The sequence below is a fragment of the Tenrec ecaudatus genome, chromosome 8, assembly GCF_050624435.1.
Source record: "Tenrec ecaudatus isolate mTenEca1 chromosome 8, mTenEca1.hap1, whole genome shotgun sequence".
Classification (NCBI taxonomy): Eukaryota; Metazoa; Chordata; class Mammalia; order Afrosoricida; family Tenrecidae; genus Tenrec; species Tenrec ecaudatus.
This window is the reverse complement of record NC_134537.1, coordinates 133,045,487-133,066,370: the sequence shown is the minus strand read 5'-3', so window position 1 is coordinate 133,066,370 and position 20,884 is coordinate 133,045,487. Positions and strand designations below refer to the sequence as shown.

The 20,884-nt window shown below is 41.7% G+C and overlaps 2 protein-coding genes across 3 annotated transcripts in view; one reads left to right on the top strand and one right to left on the bottom strand.

The window, feature by feature from the left end:
• ASB5 (ankyrin repeat and SOCS box containing 5) overlaps positions 1-1,462 on the bottom strand; it is a 104,447-nt gene extending 102,985 nt beyond the window's left edge. For both annotated transcript variants that reach the window (XM_075556860.1, XM_075556859.1), the window contains exon 1: positions 1,320-1,462. The gene's annotated coding sequence lies outside the window, so the exon portion shown is untranslated. The remainder of the gene's footprint in view (positions 1-1,319) is intronic.
• A 107-nt stretch (positions 1,463-1,569) lies between these two features.
• SPCS3 (signal peptidase complex subunit 3) lies at positions 1,570-15,300 on the top strand. Its single transcript, XM_075556862.1, has 5 exons — positions 1,570-1,848; positions 3,594-3,669; positions 7,935-8,009; positions 13,804-13,919; positions 15,145-15,300. The coding sequence occupies exons 1-5, from the start codon at positions 1,706-1,708 to the stop codon at positions 15,275-15,277; spliced, it is 543 nt and encodes a 180-aa protein (XP_075412977.1). The 5' UTR covers positions 1,570-1,705; the 3' UTR covers positions 15,278-15,300.
• Positions 15,301-20,884: the final 5,584 nt, after the last annotated feature.

Sequence of the window (20,884 nt, the reverse complement as noted above, 5' to 3'; positions counted from 1 at the left end):
ATTAACAGCCAATATAAACTATATAGGCATTGGTATTTATTTTAATTCTGTCCCACATCACCTCAACTGTGATTTCTTCCTTTGAAATCCATAGCCCTCTGTACCTTTCCTTGGTCTTTCATAGTTCAGATTTTTTTAAATCTTGGAAACGCTCTAAAATTATGTTTTTCATAGGTTTGAAAATAATATACATCTCCATATTTGTAAGAGTAGGGATTTAGTAAATATTTATTTTATTGAATAAACAATGACTATTTACAAGAGAAAGCTAAGGTTTTAAACTCACCTTAAGATTTCCCCTCGGTTCATAGTTTACTAAATTTTTATTAAGGGAGTCCAGTTGAGCAGGATTTTGCCTAATATACTGCACTCTCAAGTCCTGGTCCATGGTCGGTACTTAGTAATAATCTTACCTATTTGCCTGTCTGAGAATGAATTGAATGTTAATAAAAAATGTAAAGAATAACTCCAACATATTAAATAAAGACCAGCATCAGGATCAAATCCTCAGCATTTTGTGCCTTGCTTCTATCATAGTCTAGGTGCCTTTTGAAGGACCTCTGTAAATTTATACTCAAATTTAAAAAAAATCCCTAGTGTGAAAAGAGGTTGGCAAACTATATTCATGGTAAATTGCTTCAGTTTGAACCCTGAAAGGCCCTGTAAATGTGCTGAATTAATTCTACTCTTCTCAATGTTAAATTCTACTCTTCTCAATTGTTAAATTCTTAGACCTGCTGCATAGCAATTTTATACTCGTTCCCATCTGAGAACATCCTTTTGCGTTATCCAGTATCTTCTGTATAAAAGGCAAATATTCAGAATTGGTACCATGGATTCCTAAAATAGTTTTGGCTATCCATAAGAGGTAAAACATTAACAGGAATATGACCAAGGTCGGTGGAAAATAAGATAAAGGGAGGCTAGTTAGAGCATGAGACGGCTTTTAGGAACCTGATTCCTTCCTCTTCCATCATCCTCCATGTCTTAACTTTGATCAATGGCACCCTGGTGGGCTAGTGGTGGAGTGTTGGGCTGCAATCTGTAAGGTCGGGAGTTTGAAGCCACCAGCAGCTCCGCGGGAGAAAGACTGGGCTTTCTACCCCCCATCAACTGTTACAGTCTCCCGGAAACCCAGAGGGGCATTCTATAAGTCAGCATTGAATCCATGGCCAGGAGTTTGGTTTTTGGTTAACTTTGACCAGGTTTGCCAAAGAAGGCTTAGCGTTTTAAAGAGCCCCTTCCAGACAGGACATATTCCATATCACCCTGGCTTAAAAGGAACAATCAAGAAGCCAGTCTTAGATGGCCAGACTTACAGAATGGAGAATGAGAAGTAGTCACCAACCACTCACTGAGCCCAGAAGAGGGTGGAAGGGAAGCGGAGACCGGAGGGGGCGGGTTTTGCGCAACGAGGCCCCGCCTCCGCCGCTCGTCGCTGATTGGCGCTAACAATAGGATGGGCAAGGAAGGGCGGGCCCTCGGCCAATCCTCCAGCGTTCCGCGCGGTCCCTCCCACCTGGTGGGTGTGTCCTAGCGGGGCGGGCGCGCTCGCGTCGGAGGCACGGATAGGAGGCGGGGCCGCGGCGGCGCGCGCTCTCGGCACCCGCGCACCGCCAGCGGCGCGGATCTCCAGGAGCCGGTCGCGGGCCCGGACAGGCGCCGGGGGTGCTAGTGAGGACAGGGCTCGCGGGGGACCGTCGCGATGAACACGGTGCTGTCGCGGGCGAACTCGCTGTTCGCCTTCTCGCTGAGCGTGATGGCGGCGCTCACCTTCGGCTGCTTCATCACCACCGCCTTCAAAGACCGGAGCGTCCCGGTGCGGCTGCACGTCTCGCGGATCATGTTGTGAGTGCAGCCCCGGCCGGGCCGGGGTGGGGGCGGGGTGCGGGCGGGTGGGGGGCGCCCAGACGGGGCGCGGGTGGCGGCGGAGGCCGGACTGCGGCGTCGGGCCGCGGGCAGGGGTCCCGGCGCCCCGCGCTCCCCACCCGCAGCGGCCGTGCACTCCGCGTGGAGACGTCCCGGGGTGGCCCTCGCGGACCCCCCCAGTTTCCTTGGGAACCCGCGGAGATCCCCCCTTCCGCCGTCGATTCCCGGGCTTGCTCTTAAATTTTAATTTTGAGCGTTACTCGGGCCGGCGGCTCCGCTGCTTCCTGTTCCTCACTTCCCTCCGCCCACGCGCGGCCAATGAGGGAGCAACACACCAGCACTCGCGGCGCCGCCCGGCCCGCGCCGGGCGCCCGCGGCTCCGCACGCCAGGCCGGGGCCGGGGCCGGCCGCCCCCGCAGCCCGGGTCCCCCGCAGCCCGGGTCCCCCGCAGCCCGGCTGCCCAGACCTGGAGCTAAAGAGCAGAGCGCTTTTGTCTCTCACAGCCAGAGTTTGCCCAGGTTGACATTCGCTTTAGTGTTTGTGCTTCCACCTTCCAAAGACAGCAGATCCCCGGTGCCGCTTTGAAGTTGGCCAGGGTTCTTCTTGGGGTACAATGAATTAAACTCTTTGGGGTACAGTGAATCAAACGTCTTAGCTTTCTAATAGGGGGTGGAGTGGGTGGGGTGTGTGTGTGTGTGTGTGTGTTTTCACGAACCAACCCGGTTGCATCAATCGGTGAAAAATGCCAAAATTGCTATTTCGGAATGACGATGTCATTTTGCTGTAGTCTGTTTTTAAGTGATTGGTATTAATTTTACTTGCTACTGTTTTGCTTTTTCTTTGAGACATAGCCCCTTCCTATTTTTCTTTCTCTCTGATTCTCGTTTCTTCCACTCCGTTACATCATATAACTGCACTCTTGTCCTTCAAGCTCAGTTTTCAAATGTCTTTGTTAGCGTCCCCAACCAGTCATCCAACGCCCTTTCTGTGTGAATAGATTGGGGCTTTTTAGACTCAAACAGCACCAGTCCAGCGACTGCTTAGAAAAGATCTTGGCATAATAAACACTCAACAAATGGTGCCTACTAATATCTTGAGCACGATTCTCACAGTGTGGAGCTTATGGTATTTTGAAGGAACTGAAAAGAGTGGACCTGGCACAAAGTAAACACAGCAAAAGCCGAACTCCTTACTCTCCAGTCCCTTTGGCTCAGAGATCCTATAGGACAGAGAGAACTGACCCAGGGGGGTTTGATGTCAGGCTAGCAGCAAAGTGGGGAACCACTGCACGGGAGGGCTCCTCACCACAAAGCTAGCAGTCCATGAGGAGGAGCTGCTAATATTTTTTATAGTTTTTCAGCCACCCTGTAGTCATGTGACTTCTCTGCATATCGCTCTATTACATCAAACATTGGCTGCTGCATTTAACAGGTTTCATTACCTTCATTGTGTGTGTGTGTGTGTGTGTGTGTGTGTGTGTGTGTGTGTGTTTTAGAGTTTCTCATAAAGGTATATGAAAACAGCAAGAGGCCCACATTGATTTTTACATTGGAATGTTTACCCTGTGTGCCCACTTACTGGTTTCTTTGGGTTTTACTATTTTCTTAATGGAACTGCTGTTTTACTGGTGCTTACAACTATATCTTTTATTTTAAGAAATTATGAGCATGTTAATTGTGTGTGTTATCTTTTAAGGATGGTGAAACTTTTCTCTTCACTTCTAGAAAAAATGTAGAAGACTTCACTGGACCTAGAGAAAGAAGTGACCTGGGATTCATTACATTTGATATAACTGCAGATATCCTTTAAAAAGAATTAAATTGCTTTTTTAAAAGTTGTATAATAAGATAAATGATTCTTAGTGATTTGGGGAACAGGGGATTTGACTACCAACTGAATCAGCTGAACCTTCAAAATTTCTATGCCTACAGTTTTATTAATAAAGTAGCATTTTCTGTTTTCCACATGTAACGTGCCCATAATAATAATACGCAAAAATAGCTTGCATGTCACACACCAGAAACTGTGCATTGAGATACACAGTGTGCATAGACTGAGTTACATGTGTTTTACTAGCATAAAAACACAGTAATATCCGCAGAAATTTTTTTTTGTAGATTTGAGTTAATATTTTTTGAAGCTATTTTAAATTCTTCAAAGAAAACACCTAAATCCGAGCTACAAAAGAAAGTTTGAATCTGTGATCTGGAAATAAAAGTAAAATTGGGAAAGAAAATGCTACCAGTGTCTAGCCTGCCTAGAGAGAGTATTCCAGGTACAATTTCAAGAGAGAATCCCAAGGATGTGACAAGGGCAGAGGAGCATATGTTGTCAATCGTATCTGTCATATCCCGGAAGCCCAGTAGGAAAACGGTTGATAACCTTTAGCAGCAGTTTTATTCTTCTTTTTCTAAAGCAGCGGTTCTCAACCTGTGGGTCACAACCCCTTGGGGGGTCGAAGGACGCTTTCAACAGGGGTCGCCCGGTTCATAACAGTAGCAAAATTGCAGTTATGAAATAGCAACAAAAATAATGTTATGGTTGGGGGTCACCACAGCATGAGGAGCTATATTAAAGGGTCGTGGCATTAGGAAGGCTGAGAACCACTGTTCAAAAGACTTTAAATAAGGGGCAGAGAAATATGAGCAACTAAAAGTTACCTTGAAATGAGGATGATTTAAGTGTTTCTCTTTACTTTTAGTTTACATTTTGGCAACTCTGATCATTTAAGAATTTGGTTAATATTCTGACTGTGTCCTCCATATATTCCAGTCTGAATTCACCTACCTTTTTTAAGTCCTCGGAGATCAGGACAAATTTAAACAGTTGAAGCCTAGCATGTACCTGGGGAGTGCACCTCTCTTACCTTTCTGCTCACAGAATTGCTTTTAACTTGCTGTTTAAAAAAAAGTAGACAAGAAAAGGTTTCAATAGAGGAAAATAGAGCAAGCTATGAGCAATGTTCTATGCTGAACTTTGTGTGTGTTTAAGCCTTAACGACATTTTTTTTTAAACTTTAATAAGCTAGACTTTGAACTTGTGTCAAACAGTGATGTTGCACATCTGGAGATTTGCACTGAAAGTTTCTCTTACCTCCATTGTGATATTTGAATTTTCAGTCTCAATTGTAATTTCTTTAGGTCTTCGTGCTGCTGCTTAAACTTGAAATTTTACCTCTGTAGAGAGCTGCGGAAGACCTCTAAATTCTAAACCGATAATTTATATATATATATATATATATATATATATATATATATATATATATATATATATATATATATATATATATATATATCCAAAAGTGGAATGTAGCACGCATAATAAAAATAACTTAACAATTTAAATATACTGCATTTTTGGAAAATGACGCACTCACACTTATAGCTTATGGAAATGATGAACTTAAGGAAGCAGTGCTGACAGAGTGCACTCATGCGAATCCCACTTCTGTTTCATTACATTTCCAGAAATGGATTTTGGCTTCATTTACCCATTCTCCCATATTACAGGAGGGCGGGGGTGATGATCATGATGATAAATGAAAAACTAACGAGTTCTTTTAAGGTGAAAGCATACTTTCTTTTGGATATTTTATTTGTTGAATTCCAAGACTGATTATTCAAAATGATGTCTCGGCTTAAATTTTATTAAAGCAAGAAAATGTAAATAAAATCTTGTTCTTTTAGCTTGAAGCATAGGATAATTTCTTAGCTAGTTATTTGTAGTTTTTTGCCCATGCATATGCTTTGATTTCAGCATGGCCTCCCGTACATGGCAACCATGATACTGTATCAGAAATTACAAAAAGTTAAGTGTTGTCTATAATTTTTGATCTTTCAATAAGCATGTTTGGTTTACATTTCAAGTGATATTAAATGAATACCTGCCATTTAATCAGCAAATAAAAATTGAAGTTGTTGTTAGTCAGCAGTTTGAAACCACCAGCCACTGAGAAGAATGGTCCCATAAAGAGTAGCAGTCTCGGACACCCACAGGGGCATTTCTACCAGAATCACCATGAATCGAAATAGACTCTGGCAGTGAGTTAAATGTTCCATTCAGTCAATTATGTCTCATAGCAACCCAGTGTAGAACAGAATGCAACCCTGCCCTGGATTGCAACTTCCTTACCACTGTTATGTTTGAGCCCATTGTTACAGCCACTGGGCTAGCTTTTCTTGTCTGTCCAGTCTTCCTCTTTTTCGTTGATCCTCTGCCAGCATGCTGCCTTTTTCCAGGGATCAGTCTCTCCACGGACAGTCAGAAGAACAATCAATCTGTCTCTGCAGAAGTACAGTCTGAATGCTCCTTGAAAACAAAGATGATGAGGCTTTGTTTCAAGTACTTTGGGCATGTTTTCAGGAGAGACTGTCCCTGGCGAAGGACATCATGTTTGGTAAGTGGAGGGAAACGGAGGAAGGCCCTCCAGGAGAGGGATTCACCGGTGGCTGCCACCAGGGCTCAAACATGCAGGTGGCACGCGCAAGAGTGGGCAGTTTTAGTTCTGTTGTCCATGCAGTCACTATGAGTCCAAACACTGGGCAGCCCCTAAAAATACTCTCTTTGGATAAGTGTCCCTGGTGGTGTAGTAGTAATGTGTTGGGCTGCTAACTGCAAGGTCAGCCGTTCGAAACTACCAAACTGGTCCATTAGCGAAAGTTGAGACTTTCTACTACTGTAAAGATTTACAGTCCTGTGAATCCACAGTGGCATTTCTCCTCTGTCCTATAGTGTCCCTGTGAGTTGGAATCAACTCAATAGAAGTGAGTTTGGTTTTAGTTTAGTGTCTTCTAATAGCATGTTTGAAGTAGATGAGATAGCCTCACAATCTTCACTTTTTATCGTTTTATTAGGGGCGCATACAACTCCTATCACAATCCATACATCAATTGTGTAAAGCACATCTGTACATTCTTTGCCCTCATCATTCTCAAAACATTTGTTCTCCACTTAAGCCCCTGGCATCAGCTCCTCATTTCCCCCTCCCTCATGAACCCTTGATAATTTATAAATTATTATTTTGTCCTATCTGCCCTGTCCGACGTTTCCCTTCACCCACTTTTCTGTTGTCTGTCCCCCAGGGAGGAGGTCATGTGTAGATCCTTGTAATCTTCACTTCTAAGGAGCATTCTAATTTTTTTTCTGCTTAGCTGGATTTGTTTGTAGTTCTGGCAATCCACATACTTTCCAGTATTCTTTTATTCAACATTTTATTCAATATACTTCCAACACCATATTTAAGATGCATTAATTCTTCTGTGGTCTTCTTTGCTCAGTGTTCAATTTCACATGTGTATGAAGTCATTGAAAAGGCCATGGGTTGCGTCATCAGGCTCATCGTCATCCTGAAAGTGACCATTCTTGCAGTTACATTTACAAAAACAACCTGGCACACCTATGAAAGCAACGCCTAAGGGATTATGCATCTGGCAAAACAACACATGACTTGCACATTATTTGCATACAAAGATGACAATGTGTAATACAAGTCAACTTCTGTGGGGACAGAAGTCTTGTAGTTGCTTCTTTGCATCTTTTCCTGCATCCCAGGGAAGCTAAGTTGGGGTTTAGCTGCATCTTTTTTATGAGTCATTTGTAGATTGAAATATGATCTCTTCTGGAATGACGAAAAGCAAAGTTTTGTCTTGGTTTGCTTGATGTATTTCTAAATTTAAATTGTGGTAATTGGAATGTTAATATACCTGAAATAAGTTACCTTTCTTTTAGACTTAGTTGATATTGCAGATAACTATGTTAGATTAATTTTTTTTTAATGTCACAAGTATCTCAGCTAGAATTGCTTAAAGGAGCAGGGGAAATGCTGATAATCTCAAAGTGGTAATACTTAGCCTTGGAATGGGATAGATTTTATAATACATTTATTCTCTATAGATTTTTATTAGTTTATTTCCCCTAAACAGTAGGTGTCTTAGTCTGTTTCCGACGGCTTCTCTTTTACCATTGCAGTGTCAGTGTTGCGGGGGGTAAAGGATCTGAAGACAGCTGCGCTCTGTTGGGAGCTGTCGGATGCTTCACTAATCTTGTATTCCTTAACTGTTTCACATCTTGAGAATATATTTGATTGGAATGTTAAGCAGCTATTTCTGTATTTATCTGCAGAATATTCAACAAAAAATAATGTAAGTATGTATACTTATCGAGTTATTTTAAAAATACCATTCTTTTTTTTTTTTAAATACCATTCTTTATGTAACATCTTAACTTCGTATGTCAAAATATCTGGCCCAAGTCTAATAAAAAGTCAAATTCAAATGTGGTTCTAGTAAGAAAATTTTCTCTTTTTCCGAGTCTCTCTCTTTTTTTTTCTTCCTGACTGCTCTATAGTTCTTTAGTATTGTGTTCAACATAATGAGATACACAAAAGGTCATCAAAATGAAGTAAAGATCATTGAGAGTTAAATTTTAGGGCAAGTCACAGATGTTGCTATTAGGGTTCTAGTTTTCACATGTATGCTTTCTTTCATACCAGATACCCTAATACGTGTGTTTATGATCAGTGGATGGCTGCGGACACATCCTCTCAGTAATACACTGGTCTTAGTCTTGTGAGGGTTTCGTCAAAAGCAGGCTCAATGGAATCAGAGGCGCCGGGACAATCTGAAGCCAGGCAAGGATTCGGTGTAGGAGGTTGGAGTGGGGTAGCTTCCAGGGAGGAATTTTGGTTGGTTCTCTTGCCAGCCACAGGAGCACCGGGGTGGTGCACTGGTGGGGAAGGCCAGGATAGGTTTAGTGAGGACTTGCTCTATCATGGCATTCTTTGAAGGGAGCAAAAGCTGTCTTAGAAGGAACTTGTGGGGAAACATCCCCCCATTGACACTGCAGCCCGGATCTTGTTGGCTCAGACTCTTACATTACCCCAACTCAAGAAACCATTTAGAGGGAATCTGAACGGACTTTCTTGTGTATGTCAAAGCTGTTATTTTGGCAAGGTGTAAATCACGGCATATGGAACTTTTCGAGAAGGGCTTAAGGAAGTGGAAGTGCCGCCTTCCAAAGTGTAAAAGCCTAAAAGGCCACGATGTCAAGAAATCACATACCTTGCAACGTAGAAGGCTTCTGCGAGGTTGGCTGTAGCACTCACTCTAGCATTCCACAGAGTATTACATTCTGTTCCCATTTCAGTGAGCTCTGTCGGCAGACTTCAAAAATGAAGTTTGGATTCCAGTTTTTCAGTGATATTTTTGAAGCCTTCTTGTATTGTCCAGTGTTAAATAAACTAACGCTCCCAATATGAACAAATTATTTAAATGATTTCTGCAAGGACATTGCAGATTGAACATAATATTAATGGTCCAAACACATGAGACAATATGAAAACGTCGGAGTAGATGCTTGCTCTTTTCTGAACAGCTTACAGGGTTTGAAAAATTACAACCTAGATAAGTATAATGACTGGGCAGAAAGAATTCAAGATTAGGCAAATTGACATTCATTAGCTCTGGTGGTGCTGTCTTGTAAGAGTTGGACTGCGAACTACAAGATTGGCGGTTCAAAAGCCACCAGCTGCTCCTTGTAAGAAAAAATGAGACTCTGACCCCCTAAAGATTTAGCACCTTGGAAATTTTATATAGGGTCACTAGGACTTGGAATCGACTCAGTGGTGGTGGCTTTAGTTTTTAGGGGGTCATCATTCGTGAAGGTTCCCTGATGACACTGCTGGGTTGGCAGCACACTGCCAACCACACGGTGGCTTCAAATCATCCACCAATGCCCTGCAAGTGTGAGGTGAGGCGCTGTGCTGCTGGCAGAGTGACAGGGTTGGAAACCCTGTATCAGGTTGGTGTGCTTTGGACGTGGTTTGTAAGCAGCACGTTGTTTGGGATCGTTAATGAGGACATCGTCGTCATTATTGGTAACACGAACAGTCACCTGGTGTAGAGTCCAACACAATTCATGGAAACCCCACGTGCACCAGAGTACAGTGCTCCACAAGTTTCAATGGCTGCTTTTATGCAAGGCCTTTCCTGCAAAGCTCCTCTACTTGGACTCAAACCTCTAATGTGTTACTTAGTAGTTGAGAGCAACACGAAAGGACTGTTTTCCCGTAAAGCTGAGCGTACTTAGTAAAGAGGCATAATTTGGGTTTATGCTCAATATGATTTGTGATCTTTCCAGTGAATGATTAGATAGGATGCCTGGAAATAGGGAGATGGAATTGTTACTCAGCTATTCTCCTTTCAAAGCTAAAATACTTTTCTTCACTGTTAGGATCAGAAAGAAAGTGAAATATTTGAATCAACAAAATTTGTAATGTGTGCTTTAAAATGTATTAACTACATAGATAAGTAAAATCTAAAGCCAAAAATGTAAGCCATTCTTCCCAGATTATTTTAAAATATGTCACCATTATCAATATTGATAGTTTTTTTAAATATGTGGCTTCAGCTGTTCTTGTCCTCCTATTAAGTGACATAATCTATACTTAATAATTATTCTCTGTTGAGAAATATTTTCCACTGTGATGAGTTACATGAGACTCACCAATTTGAGTAAACTAATCTTTAGTTAGAAGCTATAGTGTGATTAAATTGATAAGATTCATAATTAAAAGGTGTTTATGCAAAAAACAAGGAGACCCTCCTCGGACTTGAGTAGAGAGAAGGAGCCATCTCCACACGAGCCCAGGCCTGATTGCCACCGAGGCCCGACGCGCCTTCACCCTCCATCCTCCTTTTCCCGATTGTAACACCACCCGCTCCTTCCACCACCTCTGCCTGTCTGCTGGGCTCGATAATTCACTGTGGTGGCCACACAGCACACAGACGTAACTCACAAATGTGCGGGTTCCTGGCAATAAACAGATGCCACAAGGATCAGTAAGCAAAGAATACTGTCATTGGTCCACAGCAGCACCTCTCCTTAACCAGCAGCCAAGTCTCTTGAGATCTCTGCTCCTCAGACTCTCAGCAATGTGGTTCACTGACCCACTACTGTGCCTCATAATCTCCTGGCCTCAGTGTAGTGCCTTTGCTGTCTCGTGGTCTTCTTGCCCCGGCCTCCTCCGGTGTGGCTTGAGCTCTACTGCTCCCACCACTTAAAAGAAGAGGCGGACGGCTGTCAACTTACTTCCCTAGTGGCTCTTCTTGCTGGTCCTGAGAATTCTCCCAGTCCCTGCATCTGAGACACAGCTAGAGCGCACCAAAATCCTTTCTGTTACTGTCTCACGTGTACCTCTGCATAGTCCCACACCCTGAAATTTGGTGGGAATCACAGAACATGGATTGGAAGCACTTCACCACACTATTAAACTTAGATTAAAACCTATCAAACTAAACTACTAGTTTGTAATGGAAAGCTTCAGAGCGTTTATTGCAGATAGGGTCAAAACGCCAACCCAAAACCAGTACCATTAAATCGCTCCTGACGTCTGGCGACCTCAGTGAGGTTTCCGAGTGTGTGCGTGTTTGAAGCAGATAGCCTGATCTTACTCCTGCAGGGCTGCTCGTGCGTTTGAACCGCGAGCCTGGGGTTAGCGGCTCGGTGTTCGCATGATGGGGCTGCCAGGGAGGGCTCCTTTTGCTGAAGATCACCACCTTGGCGCTCTTATGGGCCATTGAACTCTGTTGCACAGTCGCTAAAACAAATCTTAGGTTTTATTTTAGTGTTCCTTTTTCATTTGTTTTTTACCACTTAGTTATTACTTATTTTAAAACTTGAATAGGAAATTAGCAAATCATATCAACACAAAAGAAGTAACTTAATTTGCTGACTTTCGAAAAGCCTGACAGCAAATACAAATGAACTTTGTTAGAAAGTCCAATCCATTCCCATTAAGAAGTCTTAATTGTGATTTATATTTCCTGAAATTCTAAATGCATAATTGGTAAGCAAGTATGAAGCAAGTACTAATAAGTGAATTAATTATGAAAATGAAATCTATGGTATTAAAATCTGCTTACATTGTTTTTGCCTAAGTTACCTTTTTGTTTGTCATCAGCTTAGCCTGGAAGTAACTTTTAGTTAAAGGTAGGTCCACTTTCTGCATTTAATTCAAACTGTTCTCTTTCAAGGAAAATTAATAAATATATATTTAATGGTTTCAATAATTAACTGGATTATATATTTTATGTCAATTATTTTGTTAGGCATTAGGAATACTGAATACTTAATCATCCCTACTCCTGAGATTCAACAAAATGTCAAAAAAAAAAACCAGGAAAATAAACAAACCATTTCTAGAGACACAAATGGTAACTGTAAACACATGAAATGTTCCTGCAACCTTCTAAAAATGTTCCAGTTATATGCCATCATCCATGTAACAGGGCTGCCTAAATTAAGATATTGTTGTACCCAGCATATCTAGTAAGTAACATAATTTGGAGAATGAACATCTATATAAAATATCATTTCAAGGTGTAGATGTGAGCCTTCCTCTAGAAGTACCACAATTTTAAAAATACTGATCTAGCACCACACACAGCAATTCACCATTCTGATCAAATGCACGCTATCTTAGTGCAGACACGTTCTTTAGGTGTGGAATCCTGGTGATCAGTGGCTGTTGACTTACAAACGCGCCTTCTCTCCATGTTTGACCCTGATTTTATATCCCATGCATACAAATAGGAAGCGTAGAATAGGTAGTTCTCCATCTCTGAGTAGAAGTTGAGCTTTTTTACAATACATTGAAACAGGTTTTAACAGCACTGCCATCTGGAATTTTGTCTTGGTAAAGCCATAATGTCCCTATCCACTTGCCCCTTAGCAGCAGGGGGTTGAACAATGATCATTTCTGCCTGAGACGCTTAGCTCTTCAGTAAGTCATACATCACAGTGAAAAGTGGTCTTGCGAATGTTTTATCATGTTTATAGAGCAATGCCGTAAGCCGTGAGGAAGACCCAGGGACCCACAAGCAGCACCAATGGTGATGCAGGAACTGCTGCTAATCAGCAGAGGGGAGTCAGACACCACAAGAAAAAGTCAACTCGTTTGATGTTGACTGTAGATTTGGGCCTGCAGTGAGGCTGCCCAGCACATCAAGATAATTCATATCTGCTAAAACAAGAAGAAACTTAGGCATGTACTCTTGCAGCTAAAACCTTAGACTGTTTTTGCAAAATACGTTGTAACCTTGATTGAACCTTTGACTTTCACCTGGGTGCACTGTATCATTTACATGCAAGGGCTTCAGAACGGCTGTGGAAAATTGAACAAAAAGATCATGGAAATTTTTTCTGTGAACGTTTGAAGCCCCCTCCTGCGACATATAAAATATGTGTCGGTCTACTGCACATGTTATCAATAAGACTTCTGGTAAATGGTAGGCTATTAATCTTTGATTGTAGGGAAGTCAGAAGGTAAACTAAGATTTCCCACTGCAAGCGTGTTGGTACCCTCCCAGATCATTCAAGGATCAAGTATTTTTGGTAATTGAAATGGCTAAGAGGTTTCTAAAGGACCTCATGCCTTCATAATTCCTTGCAGATTTAAAATCCTTGGAGATAGAGGAATATTCATGGCATAACTTGGCAGCAGTGGCATGTGTGTATTTCTGTTTCCCAGCACTCCCTGGGTTGACCCTGAGCTTGAGGGTCAGAATTCTACACAGGGAACGGCGATTTACAAGAATAATTCCTTTATTGGGGATTTTATTTTCCTGTTTATCCAAGGATTTTATTTTGGGAAAGCATATAGATATAAAATTGCGTATTAAACTATAAGGGCCTTAAGTGATGCACACATCTTAACAAAAGTAATGACTTTCTTAGAGAATTAATCATTCTGCCCAAGAAAAGTTAACTCCCTCTTTATATTTCTCGACTTCTTTTGTATGCTTTAAGATTTTAGCAGTTCCTTCAAGGTTAGATTCATTAATACAGTCAAACTAAAAACCAGCCAATACTTTTAATTTGAAGTGACAAGGTACTATTTTCTGATGAGCTAACTAATTAATTTTCATTTTAATATAGGCTCTGAACCAAGTTGTCCTTTGGGACAAGATTGTTCTGAGAGGCGATAATCCGAAGCTGCTGTTGAAAGATATGAAAACAAAATATTTTTTCTTTGACGATGGAAATGGTCTCAAGTGAGCAACTTTTTGTTTCCTTTTTCCATTTAGTGAGATGTTAAGGAGAAAGAAGATGTAATGGATTTTTAATTCAAGGGAAAATACCAAAGGGTGAAACAGGACAAATGTGAGGAAAGAAAAGTAGTTTTATAAACATAAAGTGTAATATTGGGTAGAAAATCTGGTCTATAACTTGGGATTTCAGTAGATGTCCAATCCCCTCCCCTCCAGAAAACATAATCAAAAACAAAACATCCCGCACTCAGTGCCCTCCCATTGATTTCACTGTGCAAACTGTACTAGTGAAACTGATAGAGGCCTAGATTGGCTATTCCTGGGAATAGAGGGCCCATGAGCGGGTCCGAAGGAGTGGCGCTGTGCTTTCCAGGGCTGGTTTCTAAACTCCGGTAGCACCTTGCTATGAAAACCTTAGCAAAGAAGCAGCTCCTGGCCATCGATGCCCTACTCATGGTTCTGTGAACTTGAGTTTTGCGTAACTTGGCATCTGTGAACGTATTTCTCCTAACACACAAATGAGGGAATTCGAATGGTTGCTCGCTCAGGTCACTTTCCGTTCCTATGTATGCTCTATTAGTAAATATTGGAAAAGACTAGGAAAAACTATCTGACCAAACCTCCATTGTATCAAATACAATGTTCAGTTCATGAGGTGTTGATCTGCCTAGGTTACCTGTCTGGGCGGAGAGAGAGAGAGAGGGAGGTTGGCGTCACGGTGGGTACAGGTTAGACAGTGACCACAGTCAGCATTTCAAAACCACCCGCTGTTCCACAAGGGTCAGGCCATGCTCTCTGTTCATGTGGAAAGGTACAGCCGCAGGAACCCAAAGGGCAGGGGCAGTTCTACCCACTCAATGAGGTTGCTATGAATGGGGATTGATTCAGGTGCAGTGGGTTAGATGGGGATAGAATTTGCTTTCAAATCATTGTCTTCTGATTCCTAGCTCTAGCCTCTTGCATTCTCTGTTTTACTCATGTAAGCTTTTGGTTGAAAGTGCTGCCAGCTGTCACTACTGGCGGGTGCGGGTGGGCGATGATAGGAATGGGATGGGATGGAAGAATAAGGCGTTTCCCAGCTTTGTTTTCGATTTCAGGTGACAAGAGAAACAGTTGTGCCTACTCTGGCAGTTGGTTACAAATAAGGTTTGGGCTCTGTTTGATTTATGGTGGGTTTATTGAATTACAGGAGCTTCCGTTGACTTTTGTTCATTTTATCTTTTCATAGGGGAAATAGGAATGTCACTTTAACGCTGTCTTGGAACGTCGTACCAAATGCTGGAATTCTACCTCTTGTGACAGGATCAGGACATGTATCTGTCCCATTTCCAGATACATATGAGATAACGAAGAGTTATTAAATTATTCTGAATTTGAAACAACATATTTTTATACTTCATGAATCCTCATTTGTCCCCTTCCATTTTGCTTGTTGTGGGCTTGTGTAAGAACTGACATCAGAGGCATATTTAAAAGGAAAGGTTAATGGGCAGCTTAAAATACAAATACAGCAAGCAAAGAAGCCCCTAAAGAATTGTGACAATAAGACCACTTCATATGGATTTGTAAAACATACGTCTATTTGAATTTCTCCTGTATTTCTATTCTTTTTTTCCCTATTCTTTGTGACAAAGGGTGGGCATGGAAGGTAGTTAAAACTTTGGGATTATGCCCGTCGAGCCCTAAGAATTCCTCTCTCTCCATTCTTGGGGATACGCAGTGGTTCTGATTTAAAAGTAGAATCCTCTTTTTAAGGTCCTGTCTGATTACTGGAAAAAATACTTGTTTGATGCTAAAAGCGATGGGCTTTTATTCCATTTATCTTAGGAATGTCCATAATTCTTGTTTTTCTTGCAGGTGACTTGCAACTTTTCTCTACTTACAGACTAAATACCTCTCTGTGTGCTGTAGCTCATTCTGACTCTTAATTCTAAAGTCTCATAAATCAACCAGGTGTGTGTCTTTCAGTGCTTTCTCTCAAAACATTGCCCTTTATTTTTGTAATTTTTTTCAGCGTTGTCACTGAAGTTTGAGGATGCCCGCATGGCTTATCCTGAATCGGCTTTGTTCTAGTGAGCATGCCTAGTGCCGCTACGTGGTCATACGTCACGTTTCCTATAGCTCTCTGGTTTATAATGATTGAGGTAACATAATATCTGTTGTATGCTTTCCATTTCCAAGGCACTCATTTAATGTATGCTGTCCTCAATAATTTAATGAAGTAATTTGTGCAAGTACTATCTATTTGTAGATGAAAAAACAGAAACCTAGAAGTTTAGTGAATTGATCAAGGTCAAATAGCAAGGAATGGAGTTAAAACTTGAAATGGGATCTTCTGATTCTCTAAACTTATCTTGTATACCTCAGATTACAAACTAGTCAAAATCTACTTAAATTTGTCCTTATATGTTTTATAACCTGGATGCCCTTTTCTCACACTCCTAGAGAGGCTTTCTCATCCTATAGAAGAAATCATGTCACTTTATTCTTTGCATTAACTACAATTCCCTTATATTAAAAGTATAAGACACTCTAGAAGTATCTAAAAATAAAAATAGGGATTAACGATATAACAGTATGACTGATTAATTGATCGTATTTGACCTGACTTTTTCTGTGGGGACAAATAAACACCTTCAAAGGTTACGGCTGCAAATCCACTTTCCTAAGAGCAAGACCAGATACTGTAGTTACACACTCAGCAGTCACCAAAAAAGGGCTACTATTTTCTCAGACGAGTTCAAAGTACTAGCTAAGTTCTTGTTGTGTTTACCTCATTAAAATGAATGAGTAAAATCGCCACTTACGTTGATTTCTAGCAGCTCTTGTATGTACTTGTGTAGGTCATGTAGAAGAAGCAGAAAGATTGAAGACACAGCAGGTGCACTAGTTCGGGTTTTCTTCTCAGCTTTTCATTAACCCTTCCATCGCCTTGGTTTCTTTGTCTACAAAGTGACAGAATTGGATGAGATGACTTAAGTGGTGGTCCTCTTATACCACAGAGTTCTATCTGTCCAGGAAAGAGATGAACAAGTGAACGTCTTATTATTGTGAAGGTAGGACAATGACTGAAAGACTAACCTAGTTCCTAATGTTCTGACACTTTTCTGGTAGGTTTTATACTGAGAAAATTGAACCTCATTTAGTTTGTACACATGCTAGGTGTGGGAACTTAATGTCTGCAGTCAGCACAGCTTTGCCTTGACGTTCCCAGTAAGGAAGGCATGCACAATAAGCTTGTCTTAAGCAGGCCTGTGTATCAGTTTAAAAATCATTCATTATACCTCTATAAACAGTGGATCAGATAGTTCAGTAGACATGAATGTTAAAAATATAACTGAGTTAAAGCTTATTTTGCTTGACCAAGTAACCTTTTAAAAACCTATTGATAAAGAGAAGCCCAGCTTAGCACAGTGTGCAATTCATTTGTTGTTAGTTTTTTTCACCAAGGGAAACTGCTCAGGGCCAGAATGCTTCACAGTGGGAATGAGGGACCTCTGCCTCAGGAACTTCCTGTTCAGTGTGCACCGCTTCATTAGTTTCACCAGAATTGTCCAGTGTTCTCTTTAACACCAAGACCTTTGACCTTCATGGCAGCACGTGAAGCCTCATAATGGCTCCAAGAAGTAGTAAGAAAGCTGCTGAGCCCAGAGGTGATTCTGGGAAAAGAAAATAAGTTACAAGACGTTTTTCTAAAGTAATTAGACATTAGTTAATTAAATTTTTTAATGTGTTATTCAGATAGCCCCCTTTCCCCATCCTCAATCAGCAGGTATGTCAGTGTTTTTCCCCTGTGGATTTATACTTAATGGGAAATCAAGAGAAACCTTTAGGATGTGATAGGGAAATGGGTTTTTGAATTTCCTATAATTGTCCAGGTGCTTGGTGGTTCTGACTAGCCTGTTTTTAGTGCTAAGCGATGGGCTTAAGGTAATGATTGGTTTTCGTGTTCTTTCAAAAGCTTAGAGATCATTGGCATATAGGTCAGTGCCGGTGTTGCTTTCTAATACTTTTGTGTTGATAAGAAATGGGTCTGTGAGAGAAAACATCATAAGCTGAGCTTTGGTAGTAGTCAGCCATCCATCTCAGAAACGTTCCTCGCTTTTAACAGAACGCCTGCGTACGTTATGCGTGACTGCCATTTAAAGGAAAACGGTTTCAAGATGTCATTGCGTGTTTTTAATGCAGCTTGGAAAATTGTTTAATTCATGAATACAGACTCGTGAAAAAAATCATGAAAATACTAAAGATGCCCGAGGATTTTCTTAATTGCAATTAATACTCAGCATTTTTTTCTAATTTTTTTGTTTACAAGTGCAAGTACGCATTTTAAAAGACTCAGATGTATGTTTTTTGTGTGAAGCTGCTGAGCTAAAAAGTAAATGGAAGAAGCCAAGTCTAGTAAACTTTCCCTTGAGAGTTTTTTTTTTAATTTACTTTTTAAAAATGTTAGTGGCGTGAGGAGGGTGGGGGAGGTGAATTCACCTCTAAACAAGCTTCTTCAGAGATTGTATGCTCCTGAACTAGACTGTAAGCTCTTTGAGGGCAGTCTGTCAAATTTACATCTTTGTATCTTTTTCAGTGCCTACCATAGTGACGTCCACATATAGGCACTTAATAAATAGTGATTATGAATGAAGTCATTGTCTTTCTAACGCAATCAAACCCTGAGGACTGCCTTCACCACTCTTAGCCTTTGAAAGTTGTTCTTTGGGGGGCTTCTTTCTCTTTACTTCCTAGCCCATTTGACCTGGCCAAATGCTACTCTTATACCTGTTACCTGTCACCAGGTGTTCTCAGGCTTTTAATAAGAGATCAAAATGAGAGTTGACAGGATTGATAAGCAAATTGCTTCACTTGAGAAAACCATAACATAGATGAGACTTAAAAATCTTGAGCCAAAACAGGTCAAAATTCCTCTTTCGGTTTTGCCTGGCACAGAAGTGGTTTGATGTCCTGCTGCCCCTCATCTGGCTCGGAGGACTGGGGAACCTAAGGAGTTCAAGAAATGATTGCCAGGGAATTTAGACAACTACAACAAACTCCTTCAAAACAATAAATCAGTTGGGCTTAGAAGGCTGTGTTTTTTGTTTCAACCTACTTTTTGTCTTATCTGGGGGCTAACTAGATTTTGTTTTCTCCCAAATGACAAACTTGGGCCTCTAGAACTTAGACGTTTTCCCTCAAAAACACCTTTATTTTCCTATGATGGGCTCCAACCACTGACCTTGAAAGATGAGGCTTTTTACTCCCATAAAGAATTAAGGTCTCAGAAATCAATAGGAGCAGGTCTATTCTGTCTCGCGGTGAAATGTAACCTTTAAGCCGAGCTCTCTCTTCCTATTTGAGTATAGCAAATGGTTGTTTCTCTTACATGTGTGTGTCATAGATTCGACGTGGGTATATGCTGAGTATAGTTGAAACTACCCAGAAAACTCACTACCACTAGAAGTCTATTTCAACTCATAGTGACCCTGTAGGGCAGGGTAGAACTGCCCCTGCCTGAGACTACTGAGTTGAAAACCTCATCTTTCTCCCAAGGAGAAGTGCAGCTGGGGGCTTTGAACTGCTGACCTTGCCGTGTAGCCACTATATCACCAGGACTGGGCATGGGTTGGAGATGGGCAAGTTGGGAAGTAAAAGGTTTGATTAGTAGTGTGTTTGCGATGGACCTTTGCGTCTGCTATGACTGCCACTGTGTTACCCAGCGCCATGCCGCCCCTCTGCTTGTCAGAATTTGGCACGGCTGGTAGCATTGCTGGGCCACTAAATGCAAGGTCACAGTTTGAAATCACCAGTCACTGCACGGGAGAAAGATAAGACGTTTCACTCCCATTACCAGTACACTCTGGGAAATCAAGGGAAGCACTTCTACCCTGTCCTGTAAAGTCACGGTGTCTTGGAATGTACTTGCTGGCAGCTGAGTGGAGCTCTGCTGCAGTAATGGATGATGAATTGGTCTGATGGCCTGCAGGTCAGCTGTTAAAAGCCATCTTCCTCGCGAGACTGTGAGACTTTGTCATGTGGAGATTTTAAGTTTCTGAAACCCCACTCTGACCCGTGGGATGGGGAGGAAGTCTCATGCTGTGATTGGAGAGGAAGAGGGTTTTGAAATGCTCTGCACTGCAGGAAATTTTATACTGTTCAAACTCTTCCTGAAGTTGTGTGCGCATCTCCCATGGAAGTGGAGATGCATCCTCTCATGCTAGTCTCACTGTTGCGTCCTCTCATGCTAGTCTCACTGTTGCATCCTCATGCTAGTCTCACTGTTGCATCCTCTCATGCTAGTCTGACTGTTGCATCCTCATGCTAGTCTCACTGTTGTGTCCTCCCATGCTAGTCTCACTGTTGCGTCCTCTCATGCTAGTCTCACTGTTGTATCCTCTCATGCTAGTCTCATAACCCTCTAAAAATCAGTGTATGCAGACGCCAAACCATTAACCATTGTCATTTGGTGAATCCATTATATTCCACCAAACTGTTCAACCCAGTCCATTCTGAGTCTTAACAACTCTGGGACAGAGTGGAGCTGCTTCCTTGAGTGTCCTGTACCAGGATTCTGTGGGTGTAGAAAGCCGCCTCAGCTGCAGAGCAACTGGTGGGTTTGAACTGCCCACTTGCTGTGCAAAAACCATGCTCATCCCACCAGATCATTTTATGAGGGGAGTCAGGCGACATTGCGGGTTAGGCATTGTGCTACGGTCTGATTCAGCCCATCTGGGAGAACGAGGAGGCACCTAACTGCTCCTGTGAAGAGTGAGTCTCTGAGCCCCTCCACAGCGCCATCTTGAACTGGAATGAATTCTATTGATTCATTTTTATTTTTATATATTTTTTATTGTAGGAGCCCCGGTGGTGTAGTAGTGCTGCGTTAAACTGTTAACTGCAAGTTTAAGCCCTTAGAAACCACCAGTCGCTCTGTGGGGAGAGGAGGCTTTCTACTCTTATAAAGATTGCAGTCTCGGTAA